Source organism: Typopeltis vanoorti, chromosome 13 (assembly GCF_054136105.1).
Source record: "Typopeltis vanoorti isolate ZY-2024b chromosome 13, IOZ_Tvanoo_1.0, whole genome shotgun sequence".
Taxonomy (NCBI): domain Eukaryota; kingdom Metazoa; phylum Arthropoda; class Arachnida; order Uropygi; family Thelyphonidae; genus Typopeltis; species Typopeltis vanoorti.
This window is the reverse complement of record NC_143561.1, coordinates 16906912-16928369: the sequence shown is the minus strand read 5'-3', so window position 1 is coordinate 16928369 and position 21458 is coordinate 16906912. Positions and strand designations below refer to the sequence as shown.

At 34.0% G+C, this 21458-nt stretch overlaps 1 protein-coding gene across 5 annotated transcripts in view; it reads right to left on the bottom strand.

The window, feature by feature from the left end:
- Positions 1 to 21458, bottom strand: part of LOC150099955 (proton-coupled amino acid transporter 1-like) — a 183531-nt gene that overhangs the window by 15050 nt on the left and 147023 nt on the right. For all 5 annotated transcript variants that reach the window (XM_090402517.1, XM_090402515.1, XM_090402514.1 and 2 more), the window contains 3 exons: positions 20356 to 20531; positions 18424 to 18611; positions 10866 to 10994 (listed from right to left, as the gene is read on the bottom strand). In XM_090402517.1, coding sequence (XP_090258643.1) covers positions 10866 to 10994; positions 18424 to 18611; positions 20356 to 20531 — 493 coding nt within the window. The remainder of the gene's footprint in view (positions 1 to 10865; positions 10995 to 18423; positions 18612 to 20355; positions 20532 to 21458) is intronic.

The following is a 21458-nucleotide window of genomic DNA, read 5'->3' as shown; positions in this document are numbered from 1 at the left end:
GATTTTCATAATGGACATCATCCTTATGCACACAATATTCCTTCCACATCATCCTTTTCTTAAAAATCTCTTGCTTGATAACATTATACATCCATATATAACCACACACAACCTATAATCAATAATCTATTTATATCCTCAGGATGACAGTGTATGTGTCATTTATATGAATGTCATTATTTATTGCAATATTTTATCATTATATTTTTATTATAAATGATAGCAAATTGATAGGCAACAGTAAAAAAACAAAAAAGTATAAGAGACAGATCTCTATCCTTTCAGGACACTACACCATGCTTAATCACTCTCTCTTTTCGATAGAGATGAAACAAAGCATTGGAATTATAATGGGACCCATTCTACACCCTCTGTCCAAAAAGAAACCTCATCATCATCAAATTCCTGCCATGTACCCTCAAGGGGTGTACAGGATATGACAGTACTACATGAAAAAATTACATCATTATTAACTTCCTATCTACAATTTTCCTCCAAATCAGTCTGTTACTTGTCAAGACTACAACATTATCAGATCTTATATTTCTATCATCTAAGGCACTTTGTACCCTATCAATCCACCTATATCTTGGTCTTCCTCTAGGTCGTTTTCCTGCCAACCTGGCAGAGAACACTTGTTTTGCTAATCTTTCCTCTCCCATTCTATTTAAGTGACCATACCACCTGAGATTAGCTCTGCTAACGCATTCCTGGATGCAGACAATGTCAAGTTCTTTCCTAATATCCTCATTTTTAATATGATATTGCCATTGATGCCATCTGTTCATGATTCTAATCTTTCTCAGGACTCTCATATCTCCGGTCTCTAGTCTTTGGTCAAATGTTTTACTTCTGACCCAGCTCTCAGATCCATAAGTTAAAACTGGTTTGAACACTGTCTTGTATACAGCTAATTTAGTGTTCCGACTAATTTCTCTCTTCTTCCATATGAATTTATTCAATTGACTTCCCACCATACCAGCTTTGCTGATTCTGTTGTCTATTTCTTTATTTAATTTACCATCTTCAGTAAAAATCGTGCCTAAGTAGCTGAAATGTTTTTACTTGTTCCACAGGTTCTCCATTCACAACACAGATGACATTTTCAATGATTCTGCCTATTTTCATTGTCTTTGTCTTTTTATTGCTGACCTTCATACCATATCTATTACAACAGCTATTCAATTTAGTCAGAGAATCTTGCAGACTTGTAGCGGATTTATTTAGAAGTATAACATCATCCGCATAAAGCAAAGAGCTGACATTAACATCTCCAATTTTGATATCAGGTTTAATACCACTTTCCTTCATAATGTGATCCATATAGATAATGAATAACAGAGGGGATAATGTACATCCTTGTCTCACACCAGATTTAACATTAAACCATCTTCCTGTACTTCCTTCAATTCTAACTGCTGACTTACAACTCAAATAAAGACTAAGTATTGCTTGATATAATGCCCCTTTGACACCATATAACTGCAGCGTATTGAATAGCTTCTCTCTTGAAAAAAGAAACCTAACTTTTTGAAAACAGAAGAAACTAGTGACGCCACCTGTTGTATCTTTTTGTTGTAGAAAGAGGCAATCTTCATTAGTGTTGTTTCAACTGTTTATTACATTTGTTTCATCAGAAGCCGAGTTATAATGCCAAGAGTGAGAGGGTGTTTTGATGAACGTCGGAAAATGAGTTTCAGAGAGCTGCATTTGACTTTCGTGTTAAACTTGGTAACAGTTTTACCAAAATGCGTCAAAAAGCATAAGTGATGAATGCTTATCCCATACTCAAGTTTACGAGTGGTTTAAACGATTTCAAAGTTCGTGAGATGATTGAGGACGACGAAAAGTCGGGTCGTCCAAAAACTGGACTGAGCAAAGTTAACATCAAAAAAGTGTGTGATTTCATCAAAGAAAACCTGAAATCATCCATGAGATTGATCAAGATGAATTGGGGATTCCAAAATCAACTGTGCACAACATTTTGATAGAGAGTTTGGGCCTTCGTAAATTGAATTCACGATTTGTTCCCCACAAGTTGACCAACAACCAAAAAATATGTTGAAAGTTTATTTTTTACTTGGTTAGACTATAATAAATTTAGTTTAATCCTTTATCCAAGTGTGAGCAAACAAAGTTTGCGCTTGAAAGTATCTTCAGGACTGGGGTAAGGTGGTACAACACCGGGCAACTCGTTGCATAGGTGGAGCAAGCTAACATCATTTCTATCTCAGTATCTCCCATAATGCAAAACACATTTCCTTGCAGATATGTCTAATGTTATGCATTAAGGGAAGGGCCACTACCCAGACTAGTTTCGACCTTTATTGAGGTCTCTTCAGTGGGAGCCATATATATACATATATATACATATCCGCAAGGAGATGTGTTTTGCATTATGGGAGATACTGAGATAGAAATGATGTTAGCTTGCTCCACCTATGCAACGAGTTGCCCGGTGTTGTACCACCTTACCCCAGTCCTGAAGATACTTTCAAGCACAAACTTTGTTTGCTCACACTTGGATAAAAGATTAAACTAAATTTATTATAGTCTAACCAAGTGAAAAATAAACTTTCAATTCAATAAGTTTACTTTAATCCTTTATCGAAGTGTGAGCAAACAAAGTTTGCGCTTAGATAAAGGATTAAACTAAATTTATTATAGTCTAACCAAGTGAAAAATCAACTTATAACATCTTTCTCTAAATCCAGAGAAATTCAATAAAAAGGTGGCACACCGTTTGGCAACTCCTATAGGTAGAGATGACCTTGCTAATGCTTCTGCCTGGTATCTCCACTTCGGCCTGGCTCCCAATGAAGAGACCTCAATAAAGATTAAAGGTGAAAACTAGTCTGGGTAGTAGCCCTTCCCTTAATGCATAACAATATACATATCTGCAAGGAGATGTGTTTTGCATTATAGGAGATACTGAGATAGGAGTGACGTTAACTTGCTCCACCTTTGCAACGAGTTGCCTGGTGTTGTACTGCCTTACCAGGGTCCTGAAGATACTTTCAGGCGCACTTGGATAAAGGATTAAACTAAATTTATTATAGTCTAACCAAGTGAAAAATAAACTTTCAACATCCTTCTCTTAATCCAGAGTAATTTAATAAAAAGGTGGCACACCGTTTGGCAACTCCTATAGGTAGAGATGAACTTGCTAATGCTTCTGCTTGGTATACTCCACTTGGGCCTGGCTCCCATTGAAGAGACCTCAATAAAGATTGAAACTAGTCTGGGTAGTGACCTTTCCCTTAATGCATAACATTATACATATCCACAGGGAGATGTGTTTGCATTATAGGAGATAATGACATAGTAGTGATGTTCGCTTGCTCCACCTTTGCAACGAGTTGCCCGGTGTTGTACTACCTTACCCCAGTCCTGAAGATACTTTCAGGCGCAAACTTTGTTTGCTCACACTTGGATAAAGGATTAAACTAAATTTATTATAACCAAAAAATATATTGAATTGAACACTGCAAGGACCACATTAACACTGCTCGTAAGGACTCAAACTTCCTTCAGACGATCATTACTGGTGACGAAACGTGGTGTTCTGAGTATGAGCCTGAAACAAAGTGCCAGAGTGCTGAGTAGAGACCACCAGAAGAGGGGCATCTGAAAAAAAGTCACTTGGAGAAGTCAAAAGTAAAGACAATGCTGATTTGTTTCTACGATTCCAAGGGCATTATCCACAAAGAATTCGTTCCCTGGCCAAACAGTCAATGGTCAGTTTTATCTTGAAGTTTTGAAGCGATTAATAGAGTTAATTCGTCGCATACGGGATGAATATCGTGATGCAGATAGCTGGTCACTTTTGCATGAAAATGCAATATCTCATCGTTCGAACATTGTGAGACAGTTTTTGAGCAAAAACCAAGTTTGTGTGTTGGATCGCTCGCCGTATTCACCTGATTTAGCACCCTGTGACTTCTTTCTCTTCCCCCAACTTCATTTGCCGATGAAAGGAAAGCGATATGACACCACTGAAAACGTTCAATCGGCAGTAACCACAACCCTCAACAGTATACCAAAAACCGATATAAAAAACTCATTTAATGAATTAAATGACCGTGCCAAATGCTGCATCGACGCTGAGGGAGAGAATATTGATTGAAATAAATGATTAGGATAATTATAATTGGCCTGTGTTTTATTTTCTGTCAAGAGTTCAGTTTCTCTTTGGACAGAGGGTGTAATGTGGAGGAAGGAGAGAAGTTTGGCAGTAATGTCGTTAAAAATTTCAAAGCAGCAACCTGATTATTTACCCTGTTTACTTGTTAATTATATATATCATCATCATCATTATTAGTCATCGTCGATCCACTGCTGGATGAAGGCCTTTCCAAGATTACTCCAAAACTGTCTGTCCATGGCTCTCCTTTTCCATGACACTCCTGCAAATCTGATCGTATCATCAATCCACCGTGATTTAGGTCGAATCCTTGGTCGTTTATCCTCTCATGGAATCCAATCCAGTACTTCTTTTGTCCATTGTTGATCTTGTCTTCAAGCAATATGTCCAGCCCATTGCCACTTCAGATGTTTCACTCTTCCTATGATGTCAGAGACTTTGGTTTGATTCTTATCCATGTATTCCTTTTGTGATCCAATCTTGTGATACCAAGCATAATTCTTTCCATACTAAATTATCTTGTTCTTAATTTTTGAATTTCCTTTGCATTCAGTGTCCATGTTTCACAGCCACATGTCAGTATAGGAAGAATACATTGGTTAAAAACTTTTCTCTTCAGGCATAATGGCAGTTGGCTTTTGAATATTGAATGTAATTTTCCAAATGCTCTCCACCCAAGCATCGTGAGTCTTTTAATTTCGTCCATGATATTTTGTTCCATTGATATCTGTAGTCTTAAGTATATGCAATGATCTACTTGTTTAATTTCCTCATTATTGATTTTTATTTTTTCTGGTTGGACATAGCTATGAAACATAACTTGGGTCTTCTTTAGATTTATCTTTAGGCCGGCTGTTTTCCTAGCAATTTGGAGTTCATAGACACGAGTCTGTAATTCATGTGCAGTTGAAGTAAAGATAACTATGTCGTCCGCAAAGCGTAAATTGCTCAAATATCTTCCATTTATCTTCAGACCTTTCCCTTCTCAATCAAGAAATTTGAATATTTCTTCTAGGCACGTTGTGAATAATTTTGGAGATATTGAGTCACCCTGTCTTATACCTCTCTGCATTCCCACAGTAGAGATGTTTCCATTGAAATGAATTGCTGCTGTGGCATTGATATGCTGATTTGATGGTGCTGATGTATGACTCCTCCACTTGTTGGGTTTGTAATGCTTTAAGTATTGCACAAGTTTTAAGTGAATCAAAGGCTTTCTCAAAGTCAATAAAACCAAGGCATAGTAGTAACTGATATTCATTGCCCCATTCAATAATCTGCTGTACAATTTGAATATGGTCCATTATACTAAAGCACCTTCAAAAGCCTGCCTGTTCTTTTGGTTGTGCTAGGTCTAGAGTTGCACCAAGCCTATGGAGCTAAGACTTTTGTAAACCACTGATAGTAGACTTATAGGTCAGTAGTTCGTCAAGTCTTCTATCTCATCTTTTTTATGTATCAGAATTAGGGTAGCCTTCTTCCATGTTGTTGGTACATCAGTTTTCTTCAGGCATAAAGTAAATAGTTTTGCTAAGAGTTTGTAGATTATTTCTCCACCTGCTTTTAGAAGTTCAGCTATAACTCCGTCCTCACCTGCAGCTTTCCAATTTTGCAAGCTTTGGATGCTCCACATAACTTCTTCTGGTAAAATCTGTGGTACTTAGCTGTGTTGTAGTTTTCTTCTTCATTGAATTCGTCATCCTGATATAATATTGAGTAAAATTCTTCAACACTTTTTACTATAGCATATCTATCTCTGGTGATAGTCCCATCTTGTAGTTTGATTGCAACCATCTGTTTGTTGCTGTTCATCAATTGCTCTTTGGCTTTTTTGAGATATGGTTTTCTCAATTGTTCATCATCATCAAATTTCTGCCATGCACTCTCAAGGGGTATACAGGATATGACAGTACTGTATGAAAAATTTGCATCATTACTAACTTTCAATCTATAATTTTCCTCCAAATCAGTCTGTTACTTGTCAAGACTCCAACATTATTAGAGCTTATATTTCTATCGTCTAAGGCACTTTGTACCATATCAATCCACCTATATCTTGGCTGGGTCATTTTCCTGCCAACCTGGCAAAGAACACTTGTTTTGCTACTCTTTCCTCTCCCATTCTGTTTAAGTGACCATACTGCCTGAGATTATCTGTGTTAATGCATTCCTGGATGCCAACAATGTCAAGTTCTTTCCTAATATCCTCGTTTTTAATATGATATTGCCATTGATGCCATCTGTTCACACCTCTAATCTAATTCAGGACTATCATATCTGTGGTCTCTAGTCTTTGGTCAAGTGTTTTAATTCTGACCCAACTCTCAGATCCATAAGTTAAAACTGGTTTGAACATCTTGCATACAGCTAATTTAGTGTTCCGACTAATTTTTCTCTTAATCCATATGAATTTATTCAATTGACTTCCTACCATACCAGCTTTGTTAATTCTGATGTCTATTTCCATATTTAATTTACCATCTTCACTAAAAATCGTGCCTAAGTACCTGAAATGTTTTACTTGTTCCACAGGTTCTCGTTCACAATGCAGTTGATATTTTCAACGATTCTGTCTATTTTCATATCATACATATCTATTACAACAGTTATTCGATTTAGTCAGGGAATCTTGCAGACTTGTAGCAGATTTATTTAGAAGTATAACATCATCCGCATAAAGCAAAGAGCTGACATTAACATCTCCAATTTTGATATCATGTTTAATACCACTTTCCTTCATAATGTGATCCATATAGATAATGAATAACAGAGGGGATAATGTACATCCTTGTCTCACACCAGATTTGACATTAAACCAACTTCCTGTACCTCCTTCAATTCTAACTGCTGACTTACAACTCAATTAAAGACTAAGTATTGCTTGATATAATGCCCCTTTGACACCATATAACTGCAGCGTATTGAATAGCTTCTCTCTTGGCACCTTGTCATATGCCTTTTCCAAATCGACAAACCTTAAATACAGATCTTTGTTATATTCCCATGCTTTCTCGACTATTTGTCGTAAATGAAGATCTGATCCTGACAGCCTCTATTTGGCCTGAATCCAGCTTGTTCTTCACCAAGCTTTCCCTCCACAATTCTTCTCAACCGTTTCTCAAGTATACTTGCATATATCTTACCAGGAACACCCAGTAGGGAAATACCTCTGTAATTCTCACATTCAGTTTTATTTCCCTTTTTATATATGGGTACTATGAGAGCTCTATTCCAGTCATCGGGAATTCGTCCCTCTGTCCATTGCTTCTGAACTATGCAGTGCAGCGACTGCAAGACTTTTATACCACCATACTTCAGCATTTCTGGTCGAATATCGAATATCTACTCCTGCTGCCTTTTCACATTTTAAGCCTTTGATGTCTTTTTTCCTTCAAGTATGGATATGTATTCCTGACTATATGCCTGTTGAGTGTTTTTAACCACTGTGCTATCACTGCTTGTTTCATTTAGCAATTTCTCGAAGTAATTACTCCATACTTCAAGGATATCTTTTTCTCCCGTTTTCATGTCACCTTTATCATCTCTCACTGGGTTTTACAGCACTCTTGACTGAATTTCTAAGCTTCTTCAACAACCTCCAGAATATTTTGACACCTTCTTGATATTCATTTTCTATATTCTTGCCAAAGTCCTCCAATGATTTTTGTTTAGCTACTTTTACACGGTGTTTAGCTTTCTCACATTTATCTCTGTATTTTCTAAGAGCACAAGCTGACTTGTTTGCCAGGAACTTTTGATATGCTTTCTTCTTTTCCTTCCCTGCCTTTTTAACTTCATGTTCCACCATGGAGTTCTGATTTTTCTATCCTTGCAGACAACCTCACTATACTTCTCTAGATGAATCAATCAGGGTTTTCTTCAAGGCTTGCCACTGAATCCTCAAGGTCTGGTTCCTGCTCTCAAACTATTTCATTTTTTCTTCAATAATCTTTGTGTATTTTAGTCTACAGTTGACATCTGAGAGCTGCTCAACTTTTATTCACTTTAAAACTTTCTTACATCTTATTCTTTTCAATATGAAATTCAATTTTATCCTGCTCAAACTAAATAGTGATCACTTCCAATTTCAAATCCTCTGTGTACTTTTCTCCCTGGTGTACTGCACCAGGGAGAAAACATCGCTATCAACAATAACACAGTCAATGAGACTTTTCTTATTCCTTGCCTCTTCTCTCCATGTGAATTTGTGCACATTTTTATGTGGGAACATGGTGTTAGTAATAACCAGTCCATGTCATGAGCAGAAATCCAACAGGTATTTGCCATTATTATTAGCTTTGCTCTTTTCTCCAAATTTTTTTTGTATGTCTGACAATCATTTCCTACTCTGCTATTTAGATTCCCAACAAGGACCAACTTTTTCTTTTTCATTGTGTCAGTTGCTTTTTCAAAAGCATCAAAAAATTCCTCCACTTCTACTTTAGTAGAATCTTCTGTGGGACCATAGGCACAATAAGTCTCATTGTCCATTTCTTTGCCATTCAGGCTTCTTATGTTGATAGTACCAATCTTCAACTTTGGTGGTGTTGAGTTGGGGTGTGTTTTCAGATTTGTTCCAGTAGCTGACTTTTTGCTGTTTGCCCTGGTTCCCTGGCGAAAACAACAGGGGCCTTGTTTAACCAGGCGATGCCCCAGCCAGCATGAAATTTTTCATGTTGCACCATCATTTTGTAATTTTGGTTTAAGTCAATAAGAATACAATTTGGCTGGCAAAATCTCAAATTGCCAGCCGATCATCGTTTGTTCAGTATCCAAGTTTTCAATTGTTTGTTGTATGAATTTACAATTGAATTTTCTTATTTCTTCAGTGATACGTTTATTGATTGTTTTGCACAATTCAGTGTATTCAATTTTATTTTGTAGGTTAATTGACTGTTAATGATATAATGTTAATAATTAACAGATAATGTTGGAGTCTTGACAAGTAACAGACTGATTTGGAGGAAAATTGTAGATAGGAAGTTAGTAACGATGTAATTTTTTTCATGTGGTACTATCATATCCTGTACACCACTTGAAGGTACATGGCAGGAATTTGATGTTGATGATGATGGTTAATTGACTGTTTCATTTCTCTTCGTTTCTTCATAAGCTGCTTTGTTTCTTCAGAGATTTTGTCTTGTTTCTGTTCTGTAGTACCAGCTATTTCAAGCAAGCATTGTAAAAGGTTTTGGGTAATAATGTCATTACTTTCTGATAGATCAGCAATGTCATCTATAATAAGATGTTTAAATCTATTGTTTAGTTTGTGTTGGAATATATCTTTTTTAATGTTGAGTTTGTGTACATCTATGTTTTGCTTTGATCTCCAAAACATTTTTCTTCTTTCTTTTTGACAGTTTATTTGGATTTTAATGCGTACCATACGATTGTCTCCAATGTTGAAGGTGTTCATAACAGAGCAGTCTTGAAAGATGTTTTTCTTATTACTGAGGATAAAGTCAATTTCACTAGTCTTTCCATTTGGACTTTTCCATGTCCACTTTCTATGTGTTTTTTTCTTGAAAAAGGAATTCATGATATACAGGTTTTCTTTTTCTGCAAATTTTATTAACCTTGCTCCTCTGTTATCTCTCATGCCATAACCAAAATTTCCTATTGAGCCTTCATCTGAATGTTGTATACCAATTCTAGCATTAAAGTCTCCCATTATAATTCTGAAATGATGTTTTCCTTTATTGTAGAGTTGGGATACATCATAGTAGAAGGCTTCAATTTCTTCGTCAGTATGACTTATTGTTAGCGCATAGACTTGAATGATCTTAAGAGTGTATCTTTTTAAGATTTGAACAACAATACTTGCTATTCGATAGGATACACTGTCAAATTCTATTATGTTCTTCAGTTTTTTGTTTATCAAGAATCCAACTCCACTGATTCTCTCCTTATCTTGGCCTCTATAATACAGTGTCTCCATTTTTTAATTGAAGAATTTATTCACCATTATGTATAGCTTTGCACAGTCCAAGAATGTGTGTGTGTGTGTATATGTGTGTGTGTATACATATACACACACACACACACACACACACACACACATATTTGTTTTTTATTTATTTTTTACGTAGGCCAGAAACCCTGCTCTAGAGACCAAACATGAACCTTTTTCAAACCGCTTCAAACCTCCAATAAGCAGGTAGGTGGTCTCACACTGGGCAATGAAATTCATCTACCATCTAAAGACAATCACAAACATCCATGTCCATGACAGGATTCAAAACCACACCTGTTGGTTGGAGAGCAGATATGCTAACGATTCGGCCAACCAGACCAGCAAAGGCATGCTAGGAAGTCATTGCATAACTGTTTTTGTTAAAACAATGTCCAATTTATTGTTAACAGCTATAATTAAGATGGTAACGAAATAAAAGTTACTGATTTCTTTTTTCATGGATGTATAAGTCTAATCATCAGATTAACTGAACAAAACTAAAACATATCACATAGAGATTGTGAGAAATATTTCAGTATTTTCTTGCATAATGTTTTAGGAATCCCAAGTATTGCAGTGTTTAATAAATGATCATATTTACTTGGAAAGTAACATTCTTTACATTTGTAACTTTGGATATAGAAGAAAAAATGTTATTTAAAATGCATCAAACATTCAACTTCAAATATTCTTTATTCACTTTTAATTACTAATCAGAAGAAATATAGGATACATTTCTGTCAAAACATTAATAAAATTTAAACTTACTTATATCAGTGCCCCAACAAGTGAAGATCTGTATCAAAGGAGGAAAAATAAGAGCCAAAGAACTACTAGCAAGTGCTCCAACAAGCGAAATGATGGAATCTAAATCAGGAATTGCTATAGCCAAAACAACTGCAAAAAATAATAATAATATTAAGCAGAGTAATACTGTGTACAAGTGAAGCAAAATAAGGCTATCAGTATAATAAATTAACAGTTTATCTAATGTAAATATACATACCAAAAACTAAAAAAAAAAAAAAGAAAATATCTATAAAACACTAAAAAAAAGTGATGGTCTTAAAACAAACTAAACAAGAACCTTGATAAGGTGCATTTCCCTCTCTAGTTTAGGGATAAATTGGCAGTCAAGATATAAGAAAAGTAGTTAAGAAATGGGTGAACAGAAATATAATACCGTAGAGAGAAACAGCATGGCTTTCTGAAGTAATCCTGCCTTAGCAACCTACTCACTTTCTATAATAGTGATAGCTGAATTACACAAATAAATAACTACACACCAATATTCCTAAACTCAGCAAATGCAACTTTGACAGGACACTGCATAGCAATTTATTATATTAATTGAGCAAATGAGATGACATGAATAAGAAGGTAGCTGACAGACATTTCAAAGATGGCAGAGAAGATTCAAGAGAAAGGCAGGTGAAAGTAGTTCATAACAAAACTGATTTTGGACTGCAGTTTAATTTTACATTAATGACAATGAGGGGGATTTGTGAACACACAAGATATAGTCATAGGATATACTGGGAGGCATAGGGCTAGTCACATTATCCTTGGGACAGGTACGATTTAGAAGAGCTCAAGTCAGCTCTGTAAGGCCTAATAAGCAGTAGGCAGAAGAGTTTATTTTATTGAGTTATTTTTAATAAATATTTATAGAAATATCATCATCATCAAATTCCGACATACCCTCAAGAGGTGTACAGGATATGAAAGTACTCCATAAAAAATTTACATCACCACTAACTACCTATCTACAATTTTCCTCCAAATCAATCTGTTACCCGTCAAGACTATTATCAGATCCTATATTTCTGTCTTCTAAGGCACTTTTTACTGTATCAATCCACCTATATCTTGGTTTTCCTCTAGGTCATTTTCCTGCCAACCTGGCAGAGAACACTTGCTTTGCTAATATTTCCTCATCCATTCTGTTTAAGTGACCATACCACCTGAGATTAGCTCTGCTAACACATTCCTGAATGCTAATAATGTCAAGTTCGTTCCTAATACCCTTGTTTTTTATATGATATTGCCACTGATGCCATCTGTTCATGCACCTAATCTTTCTCAGGACTCTCATATCTGCAGTCTCTAGTCTTTGGTCAAGTGTTTTATTTCTAACCCAGCTCTCAGATCCATAAGTTAAAATTGGTTTGAACACTGTCTTGTATACAGCTAATTTACTTTTGACTAATTTCTCTCTTAGTCCATATAATCTATTCAATTGACTTCCTACCATACAAGTTTTGTTGATTCTGGTGACTATTTCCATATTTAATTTACCACCTTCACTAAAAATAGTGCCTAAATAGCTGAAATGTTTTACTTGTTCTATAGGTTCTCCATTCCAAATGCAATTGATATTTTCAATGCTTTTGTCTATTTTAATTGTCTTTGTCTTGTTATTGCTGACCTTCATACCATATCCATTATAACAGTTATTCAATTTAGTCAGAGAATCTTGCAGACTTGTACTGGATTTATTTAGTAGTATAGCATCATCCACATAAAGTAAAAAGCTGAGATTAACATTTCCAATTTTGATATCAAGTTTAATATCACTTTCCTTCATAATGTGATCCATATAGATAATGAATAACAGAGAGGATAATGTACATCCTTGTCTGACACTAGATTTATCATTCAACCATCTTCATCTAACTGCTGACTTAGAACTCAAATAAAGACATAGTATTGCTTGATATAATGCCTCACTGACACCTTACAACTGTAGTGTTTAGAATAGTTTTTCTCTTGGCACCTTGTCATATGCCTTTTCCAGACTACAAAACTTAAATACAGATCTTTGTTATATTCCCATGATTTCTCAACTATTTGTTGTAAAGTGAAAATCTGATCTTGACAGCCTCTATTTGGTCTGAATCCAGCTTGTTCTCCACCAAGCTTCCCTTCCACAATCCTTCTCACCTTTTCTCAACTATACTTGCATAAATCTTACCAGGAACACTGAGTAGGGAAACACCTCTTAATTATCATATTCAGTTTTATTTTCCTTTTTTGTATTTGAATACTATGAGAGCTCTACTCCAATCATCTGGAATTCTTCCCTCTGTCCAGGCCTTCTGAACTATGCAGTGCAGCCACTATAAGACGTTTATACCTCCATACTTGAGCATTTCTGGTCGAATATCATCTACTCCTACTGTCTTTCCACATTTCAGGCTTTTTCTACTTCAAGTATGGATATGCATTCCTGATTGCACAACTGTTGAGTGTTTTTTACCACTGTGCTATTATCACTGCTTGTTTTATTTAGCAATTTTTTTCAAGGTAATTACTCCATACATCAACGATGTCTTTTTCTCTTCAGTTTGCATGTCACCTTTATCATCTCTAATTCCTTTTACAGCACTCTTTCCTTCATTTCTGAGCTGTTTCAACAACCTCCAGAATATCTTGCCACCTTCTTGATATTTATTTTCTATGTTCTTGCCAAAGTCCTCCCATGACTTTTGTATAGTTTTACATAGTGTTTCGCTTTCTTACATTTGTCTCTGTATTCTCTAAGAGTACAAGCTGACTTATTCGCCAAGAATTTTTGATTTGCTTTCTTCTTTTCCTTCACTGCCTTCTTTAACTTCCTGTGTCCACCATGGAGTTCATGCACCTAATTTTTCTGATTTTTCTATCCTTGCAGACAACTTCACCACATGTCTCTCTGGCTCAATCAATCAATGTTTTCTTCAGGATTTGCCACTGAATCTCCAAGGTTTGGTTCCTGTTCTCAAGCTCTTTCATTTTTTATTGAATAATGTTTGTGTATTTTAGTCTACAGAAATAATTTTATTCATAAATAAAAATAATATTAATAAATATTCATTAATATAAAAAATAAAAATTAATTATTAATTTTTACTAATAGTTATTTAAAAAACTATCAAGTCTTGTTTTGAACACCAATGTTCACATTTGCTGTAGTTACTTTAGTTATTCATAAGCATTAATAAAAGGTTTCTTGAGGTTATTAAAGACATAGTCTGTATAAATGGTTATAATAAAAGACAGAAAAACTTTATGCTGCTCTATCCACATTCCCCCTCATTAAAAAGTAAATGTAACAAGAAGGAATTCAAACCTATTAATCATATAAGAACAGTCCATTCATTCAAAATGCTTCCATATCCTTGGTAATGAGCATTCAAGTATATAAGTGTATATGAAATAACTAGCCAATGTCATATTTCATACTTTGGCCAAACAAGACAGGATGTTTAAAGTTAGGGAGAGAAAAAAATAGTTAAGTGGAATGATAACCCATAGACTTTACTTAAAGTCTATGGGTTATAAAAGAGGTTTCACATTGCAGTAGATAATCATGATCAGGGCCGGCGGAAGCAGGCATGCAGAGCATGCGGTGCATGTGGGCGCGGCCACGAAGGGGCACAGTTCATAAGTTAATTTTTAAGAAACAAATTTTTATCATAAAAACAAAAAATTCTTAGAATGATCAATATTAAAATAAATAAGGCCGGATACACTGAAAAAAATTTTTTTAAAAATTGTATATTGCTGCCTCTTTGATCAGCCAGCTGTTTACAATTTTGCAGCGAGAGCAGACGCTTGCCTACAGAATGTTGTGTCTACTGCAGTCTATCTAAAGTGAAATGGTGAACATGCGCAGAAACGAATTTTCATACAAAACATTTGTTGCTAGGTAAACCAGTCATATGGTACGCATCTCAGTAGGCTACTGACAGTAGCACAGTGAGGACTATTATTTCATCTCTGTGTCACGTTGTGTAATAATTTCTTGTGGATATAAAATAGAAATGGAATCAAAAATTTAAAAAAAAGTAGTTACCCAGTGCACAAAATCGTAAGTGTCATGCTGCGAAAGAAGCAGATATTAAGAAACAAACTGGGGCTCTTAATACATTTGTTAAAATATTAATATATTCTGATGTAGATTGTAATCAGAAATCAGAGTTGACGAACCATGCACATCATCTAGTTTTCATGAAAGTACTATTGCAACTACTGAACAAAATAACATGATGCATGATTTGAGTGAAAAACAGTTAGGAGAAGATTTAGTTGTAGTTGACCATAAAACTAACACATTGTTAGTCTCTGTAAATTTAGAAGATCCAGGTGAATGGGGAAATATTAATGCAAAATTTGGAGTTGTTTTAATTGAAATGGGGCCTGTTCAAAAGAAAAATATAATATATCCTAAAGATACATATGGTCGTACATTTGGCAACACATATTATAATAGAACAATGGAAAACGAGCAGCTCGTGCCAAGAAATGGCTCATTTATTCAAAAATTTTAAATTGTTTTTTGCTTTTGTTGCAAACTTTTTGCACCTACTGAATCAAGTAGTCTTGTAGAAGGTTATCACGATTGGAGAAATGTAAGTATAACTTTGCATAGACATGAGACTAGTTTTAACTCACATGAAAAATTTCTTAAAATGGATGGAACTTGATAAAAATTTAAAAAACAAAACTACTATTGATTGCCAGACTCAAAGCATGTATGAAATGGAAAAGAAACATTGGACAAGCCTTTTAGAACGCTTGATTGAAATTATAAAATTCCTTGGTAGCCAAAATTTAGCTTTTCGCGGATCACCTGATAAATTATATGAAAGGAATAACGGCAATTTTTTAAAATTAGTCGAACTGTTTGCTATGTTTGATCCCCTTATGGAAAATCATGTTGAAAGGGCCCTACAACGAAACAACACAGTACACTATTTGAATAAAGACAGTCGAAATGAAATATTGGAAACTTTAAGTAATGCAATCAGGGATACAATTTTAGTATCAATTCGAAAATCTAAATATTATTCCATAATTTTACACTGCACAACTGATGCAAGTAGAGCAGAACAAATGACCATTATTATTCGCTTTATTTCCTGTGACAATGGAATTGTCAAGATCAGGGAAAACTTTTTAGGTTTTGGAGATATATCAGATTCCACAAAACGTGATTTATGTGCAACAATAATGGAACAACTGGAAAAATGGAACATTCCCATTGAAGACATGCGAGGTCAAGGGTATGACAATGGGGCAAATATGAAAGGGAAAAAATATGGACTCCATAATTTGCTTTTGAACAAAAATCCTCAAGCTTTTTACATGCCATGTGCTGCACATACTCTAAATTTAATCATTAACGATGCAGCCAAAGTGAATGCAGATACAATTAGTTTCTTTGCATTTATTCAAGAAATATACAATTTCTTTTCATTCTCTTACAAACATTGGGCAACCCTTTTAAAGTTCGCAAAAAAATTTAACATTGAAATAGCCATCAGAAACACGATGGGAAAGTAAAATTAATGCAACCCGCCCTCTACGATATCAGTTAGGAGAAATTTACAATGCACTTTTTGAAATTTTAAATAATGAAAATTTTAATAAACTCAGCATGAAGCACAAACCTTATGTGCTAAAATAAAGGACTACAAATTTATTTGCTCTTTTATAACTTGGCATGATTTAACAGAACAAACACTGTGAGTAAAATGCTTCAAGACATGAACATTAACTTCAAGATATGAACATTACACTTGCTTTAGAATCTATTGAAAACTTAAAAATATTCTTACAACAGTATCGATCAGATACAAATTTTAAAGAAGTTCTAAAAATGGCAAAAGAATAGGTAGAAGGAGAACAAGAATTTAAAACTGGTACGGAAGTTCGACGACGAAAGAAGACACGACAATTTGACTACGAGCATCATTACGAAACGCCACAATCGCCAGAAGATAAATTAGAGTGAATGTATTTTATACACTTCTAGACGTTGCAATGTGTTCATTAATAGAACGTTTTGAACAACTAAAAACATATAATAATTTCAATTTCTTGTATAGATTACTACAAATTAACAAAGAAGATTTACGAAAAAAATTGTGACGATTTAGAGATTCTCTTGAAGGACTGCGACAATAAAGACGTAAATGCAATAGAACTATATGACAAGTTATGTGCTTTCCGGGATATTTTTCGGAAGAATAATTTAAATATTCGAAACTCTTTCGATATTCTTAATTTTATTGTGTCCAATAATTTATCTTTCCCTAACTTTTCAATTGCTTTAAGAATACTATTAACCTTACCTTTTAGTGTAGTGAGTGGAGAACATCTATTTTCCAAGTTGAAATTGATTAAAACCTACTTAAGAACAAGTATGTCACAAAATAGGCTTGTTAGTTTGGTGTTAATAGCTACTATTGACAATGATATATGTGCGGAACTAGATGTTAAGACCATTATTTCTAATTTTGTGAATATGAAATCAAAAACCACAGAATTTTAATTTAAAAAATTTCAAGTATATTTATGTAATTTAATTTATCTTCTGTTATTCTGTGAAGATTTTATTTTTCGAATAATTATATTAAATATTCTAATTATTTCTGAATTCTTTTATTATTTTCTCATCTATCTTGAGTTTCTTTTATTTTCCTAAAAGATAGTTCCACTTATAAAAATTATTAAAAAATTTTTTTACAACTTACTAAAAATTTAGTAAAATGCAAGAATTTTTTAAACTTTAGTTCAAATAAATTTTAACTTTAATTAAAATTCATTTTAATTTTGTTAGCAATTCGGATCGGTGAGAAGGCTATAATCCCTGTATCATCATATTCAACGATTAAAGTGAAGTGGTTTTATCAAAATTTGCTTTAAATTTTAAGAATTTTTTGAATATTCGGGTTTTTAACGATTATCCTGCCTAGTCAACACCCCCGGTTTATTACATTTAATGATTCAACATGTGGCTGTTCTGTCAAAATTTATTTAAGAAATTTCAAATAATTTAAATTTTTATTATCGTAAAAGAACCACACACGCCCTGATAGTTACAGGGGCACTTAGATAGAATTTGCATACAGGCGGCAAAGACCCTAGTGCTGGCACTGATCATGATTGCTCTTCAATCTAACAGAACAAATGCATGGCAAATGAAATGCCATGTGCAATAATAAATCAGATGTCATAGCTTTAAAAGACATTGAACTTTTATCATATCTTATATGTTTGTTGGATGCAGTTTAACTAAATTTGTGTATTTTATTCATCTACTGATTTTGCTCACTTTAATTAATGCATTGCAATTATTTTGCAGTTGTATGAAAAAGACTGACTACTGAAATATACAATGAAAACAAACACCAAAAATGTCCTGTTTATTGCCTATGTATGCAGAATGTTTCATTCAAATAATGGAAAATCAATAAAATATTTTTAACTTTATTCTAATTTCTTTTTAATTTGTAATTAACTATTTAATATTGGATTATTTAATAAAAAATCAACTCACATGTAAAAGTTACCATAGTGGCCCTGAAAGCATATTCAACAAAGCGTTTTCTGAGTGGTGTAAGCTTTTCCTTCAAATGAAGTTTTCCTTCAAACCACGGCCAAATGATTTGGAGAGGAACATACATCTGGAGGCCATAAGAGAAGAATATTGCTATTGCAAACATCAGTCGAACCGATTCACTAAACCTGAAGTAATTAGAGAAATTATTTTTAATGAAATAATCAGCCATTCATTTAAGACCTACCTAAATAATCAATCATCACACTATTAATTGTATCCATAAGTGACCAACATTAATCGCTGCATTTGAATGCATTTGGTAACAATACCGAGAGTTGGGGAACTAGCTTATGATGGGAAGAATGGTGGAAAACTGCGTGCGTGTAAGAGTGACTTAAGTTATGCTACTATATTATGATACATATATGCTAGATGATGGAGACGATCATGATGAAAAGATGATTGTGTGTTTGACAGGTAAGGATATTTGTATAAGTGAAGGCAGAAATTGTTAATCAGGATTCTAGCTTACCATTAAATTTTTAGATAATAATTTCTGAAAGTAATTTCCTAAAGTGAATGTGCACACTTAAAAATACAATAATGCTAGGCCCATTTTTCTTTGCAGTATACTTCCTCTCTCTCTCTTTCTCTTTCATAATGCTAGAAAATTATGCTCTTCTAGAGACTGAGGAATGCTCTGACATCAATTTTCCAACTGGAAGGGACAATCTCATAATGCTGTGCAACAAACATTGGATAGATACCCAATTTTCCAAAGAGGCTGGGGAGAAAGAGATAATTTCCTGGCAATACCCTTAAATTTATTTTTTATAGGACTGCCTAAAGAATACACTTTAGGCAGTCTTATAAAAAAACTTTACTATGAGAGTTGAAAATCAAATCAGAAAAAGTATTTCAGGATATATTGGAGTGTGTAGACCAAAACATTTATTTCAAACTATACAAAGAGCTCATAATGAAGTTGTCCATTCCAAGTAAATTTAAAAAAATGCTTTATGCACTATCATTCATCATATGTATTTCTTCTATATTTAATTTTTTTTTCAATAAATACTTACATTTAAATATAATAAATAAACATATAAGCCATTTCAGTCATAAGCAAGCAACAATGAAATCATTAATGGCAATCAACAGGATTATAGCATTCTGATAGCAAGGTAAATGTTTTAATACTAGATGATATTTAACAATATTTTTTTCTACAAATCCAATTCATTAATCATCCATCACTGATTATGGTTTGCAAAAAAACTATTTGATTATGCATAAACAAAATGTCATGTTATTTAATTATATAACTGGTTAAATGATCAGATATGGTGGCATGATATTTAAATTATGAATTCTCAAAAAACTAACAAAAGGGAAGGGAGATAATGACATGAATGATAAAGAAACTGCTAAGTTTTATGTGAATGCAGGAAATGATGGTGACACAACGATATTTTAAGAATAATGTTAATATCAGCCAGTTTATTATCTTATAAATGAATCTTGTGCAACTTTTAATTTAGAAGTCAAGAATTTTTTCATACACAGTATTGGTGTAGTACAAGTTTTGCAACCTCTTGTGTAGGGCTGATAAAAAAAAAAACTTTTGCTATATCATATCACAATAATGTAATTGATTAAATTTAGTCTGATCTGGAATAATTCATTTAAGCACAAAAAATTTTGAAAGCAACATTTCTGATATGTCAAAAACTACACTTTTGAAAGTAAGCACTGCAATCAATGGTGAATAATGCAAGTCATAAAAGTGCACTTATGAACAGAATTATCAATGGCATACATGGTATACCTCTTTCTAAATATTTCTGCATGGATATTGGGTAATCTGAAAAATTGGATGTGTTTACTAAGATTGTTCTTATATTAAATTAAACATGAACAGCAACATACCATCCTGGTGGAAGGTTGAGAGTAATGCTGCCCTTAACATCACTTCCATAGCAAAGATAGCCGTAAAATCCGACAGCAGTATAGAGACATGCCACAATCACCATTCCTGTGTTTAAGACTCCTGTTAAACCTCCAAAATCCTCAGGGGTTTCCATACTGTTTTCCAATGGGAGTATCTAAAAATAGAGTTCCCCTTATCAATAATATGGCTGTTACATTTATTCCATTTCTGTTTGTAATTCAAGCAATCGAGAAGCTCCAAGTAGTTAACATGAAATGCTCTTAAACACTAAACTTCATATATAAATACAGAAAATACTTCTCACAATGAAACAAAATTGGAAAAAAATTAACGCACATGTTCATTTCCAGATATATTGCTATTATTTTTATTATTATTCCATGGCCATCTCCATAGAGTCCTAAAACCCACTGTGGGAGACCTAAACTATCAACACAATATCTATCATACTTTTCCTTGAAAGGTACAACAGACAAAGCACTCACTCAGGCAACTCATTCACCACACTCCAAGCAAAATATCTAATCCTCATGCTCTTGTTAACCACACTCTTACCCAACTTCCAGGGATGACCTCTTGTTGTGCTCCCTCTAGCCAAGTGCTGAAACATTTTCTCTGCATCAATTTGATTAAAAGCTTTTTAAATAACTTAAATGTTTCTATCGTATCTTCCCCATTTTTTTTTTTTTTTTGCCTATCAACCAACTTTTGCAATCCACAAACCCTGAATCTATTCTCATAGGGAGCATTCCACAGACTGCTCACCATCTTGGTCACTCACCTCTGGATCCTCTCCACCACTTCCTCATCCCTAAAACCAAGTTGACCAGACCTGAGCACAGTAATCCAGATGTTATCATATCAAGGGTTTATAAAGAGGAATGATAACTCCCTTATCTCTGCTTGTCAGTGTGTTCTTCAATAACCAAGTAATCCGGTGACCCTGGATACTTTAACAATATCCCAAATCGTTGAAGTACAGTTCCCTCAATGAGGCACACAGCTTGTAATCTTTGTATCCCAAAATGCATAACTTTACACTTTTCCACACTAAAATGACATCCATTATGTTTTGCCCATA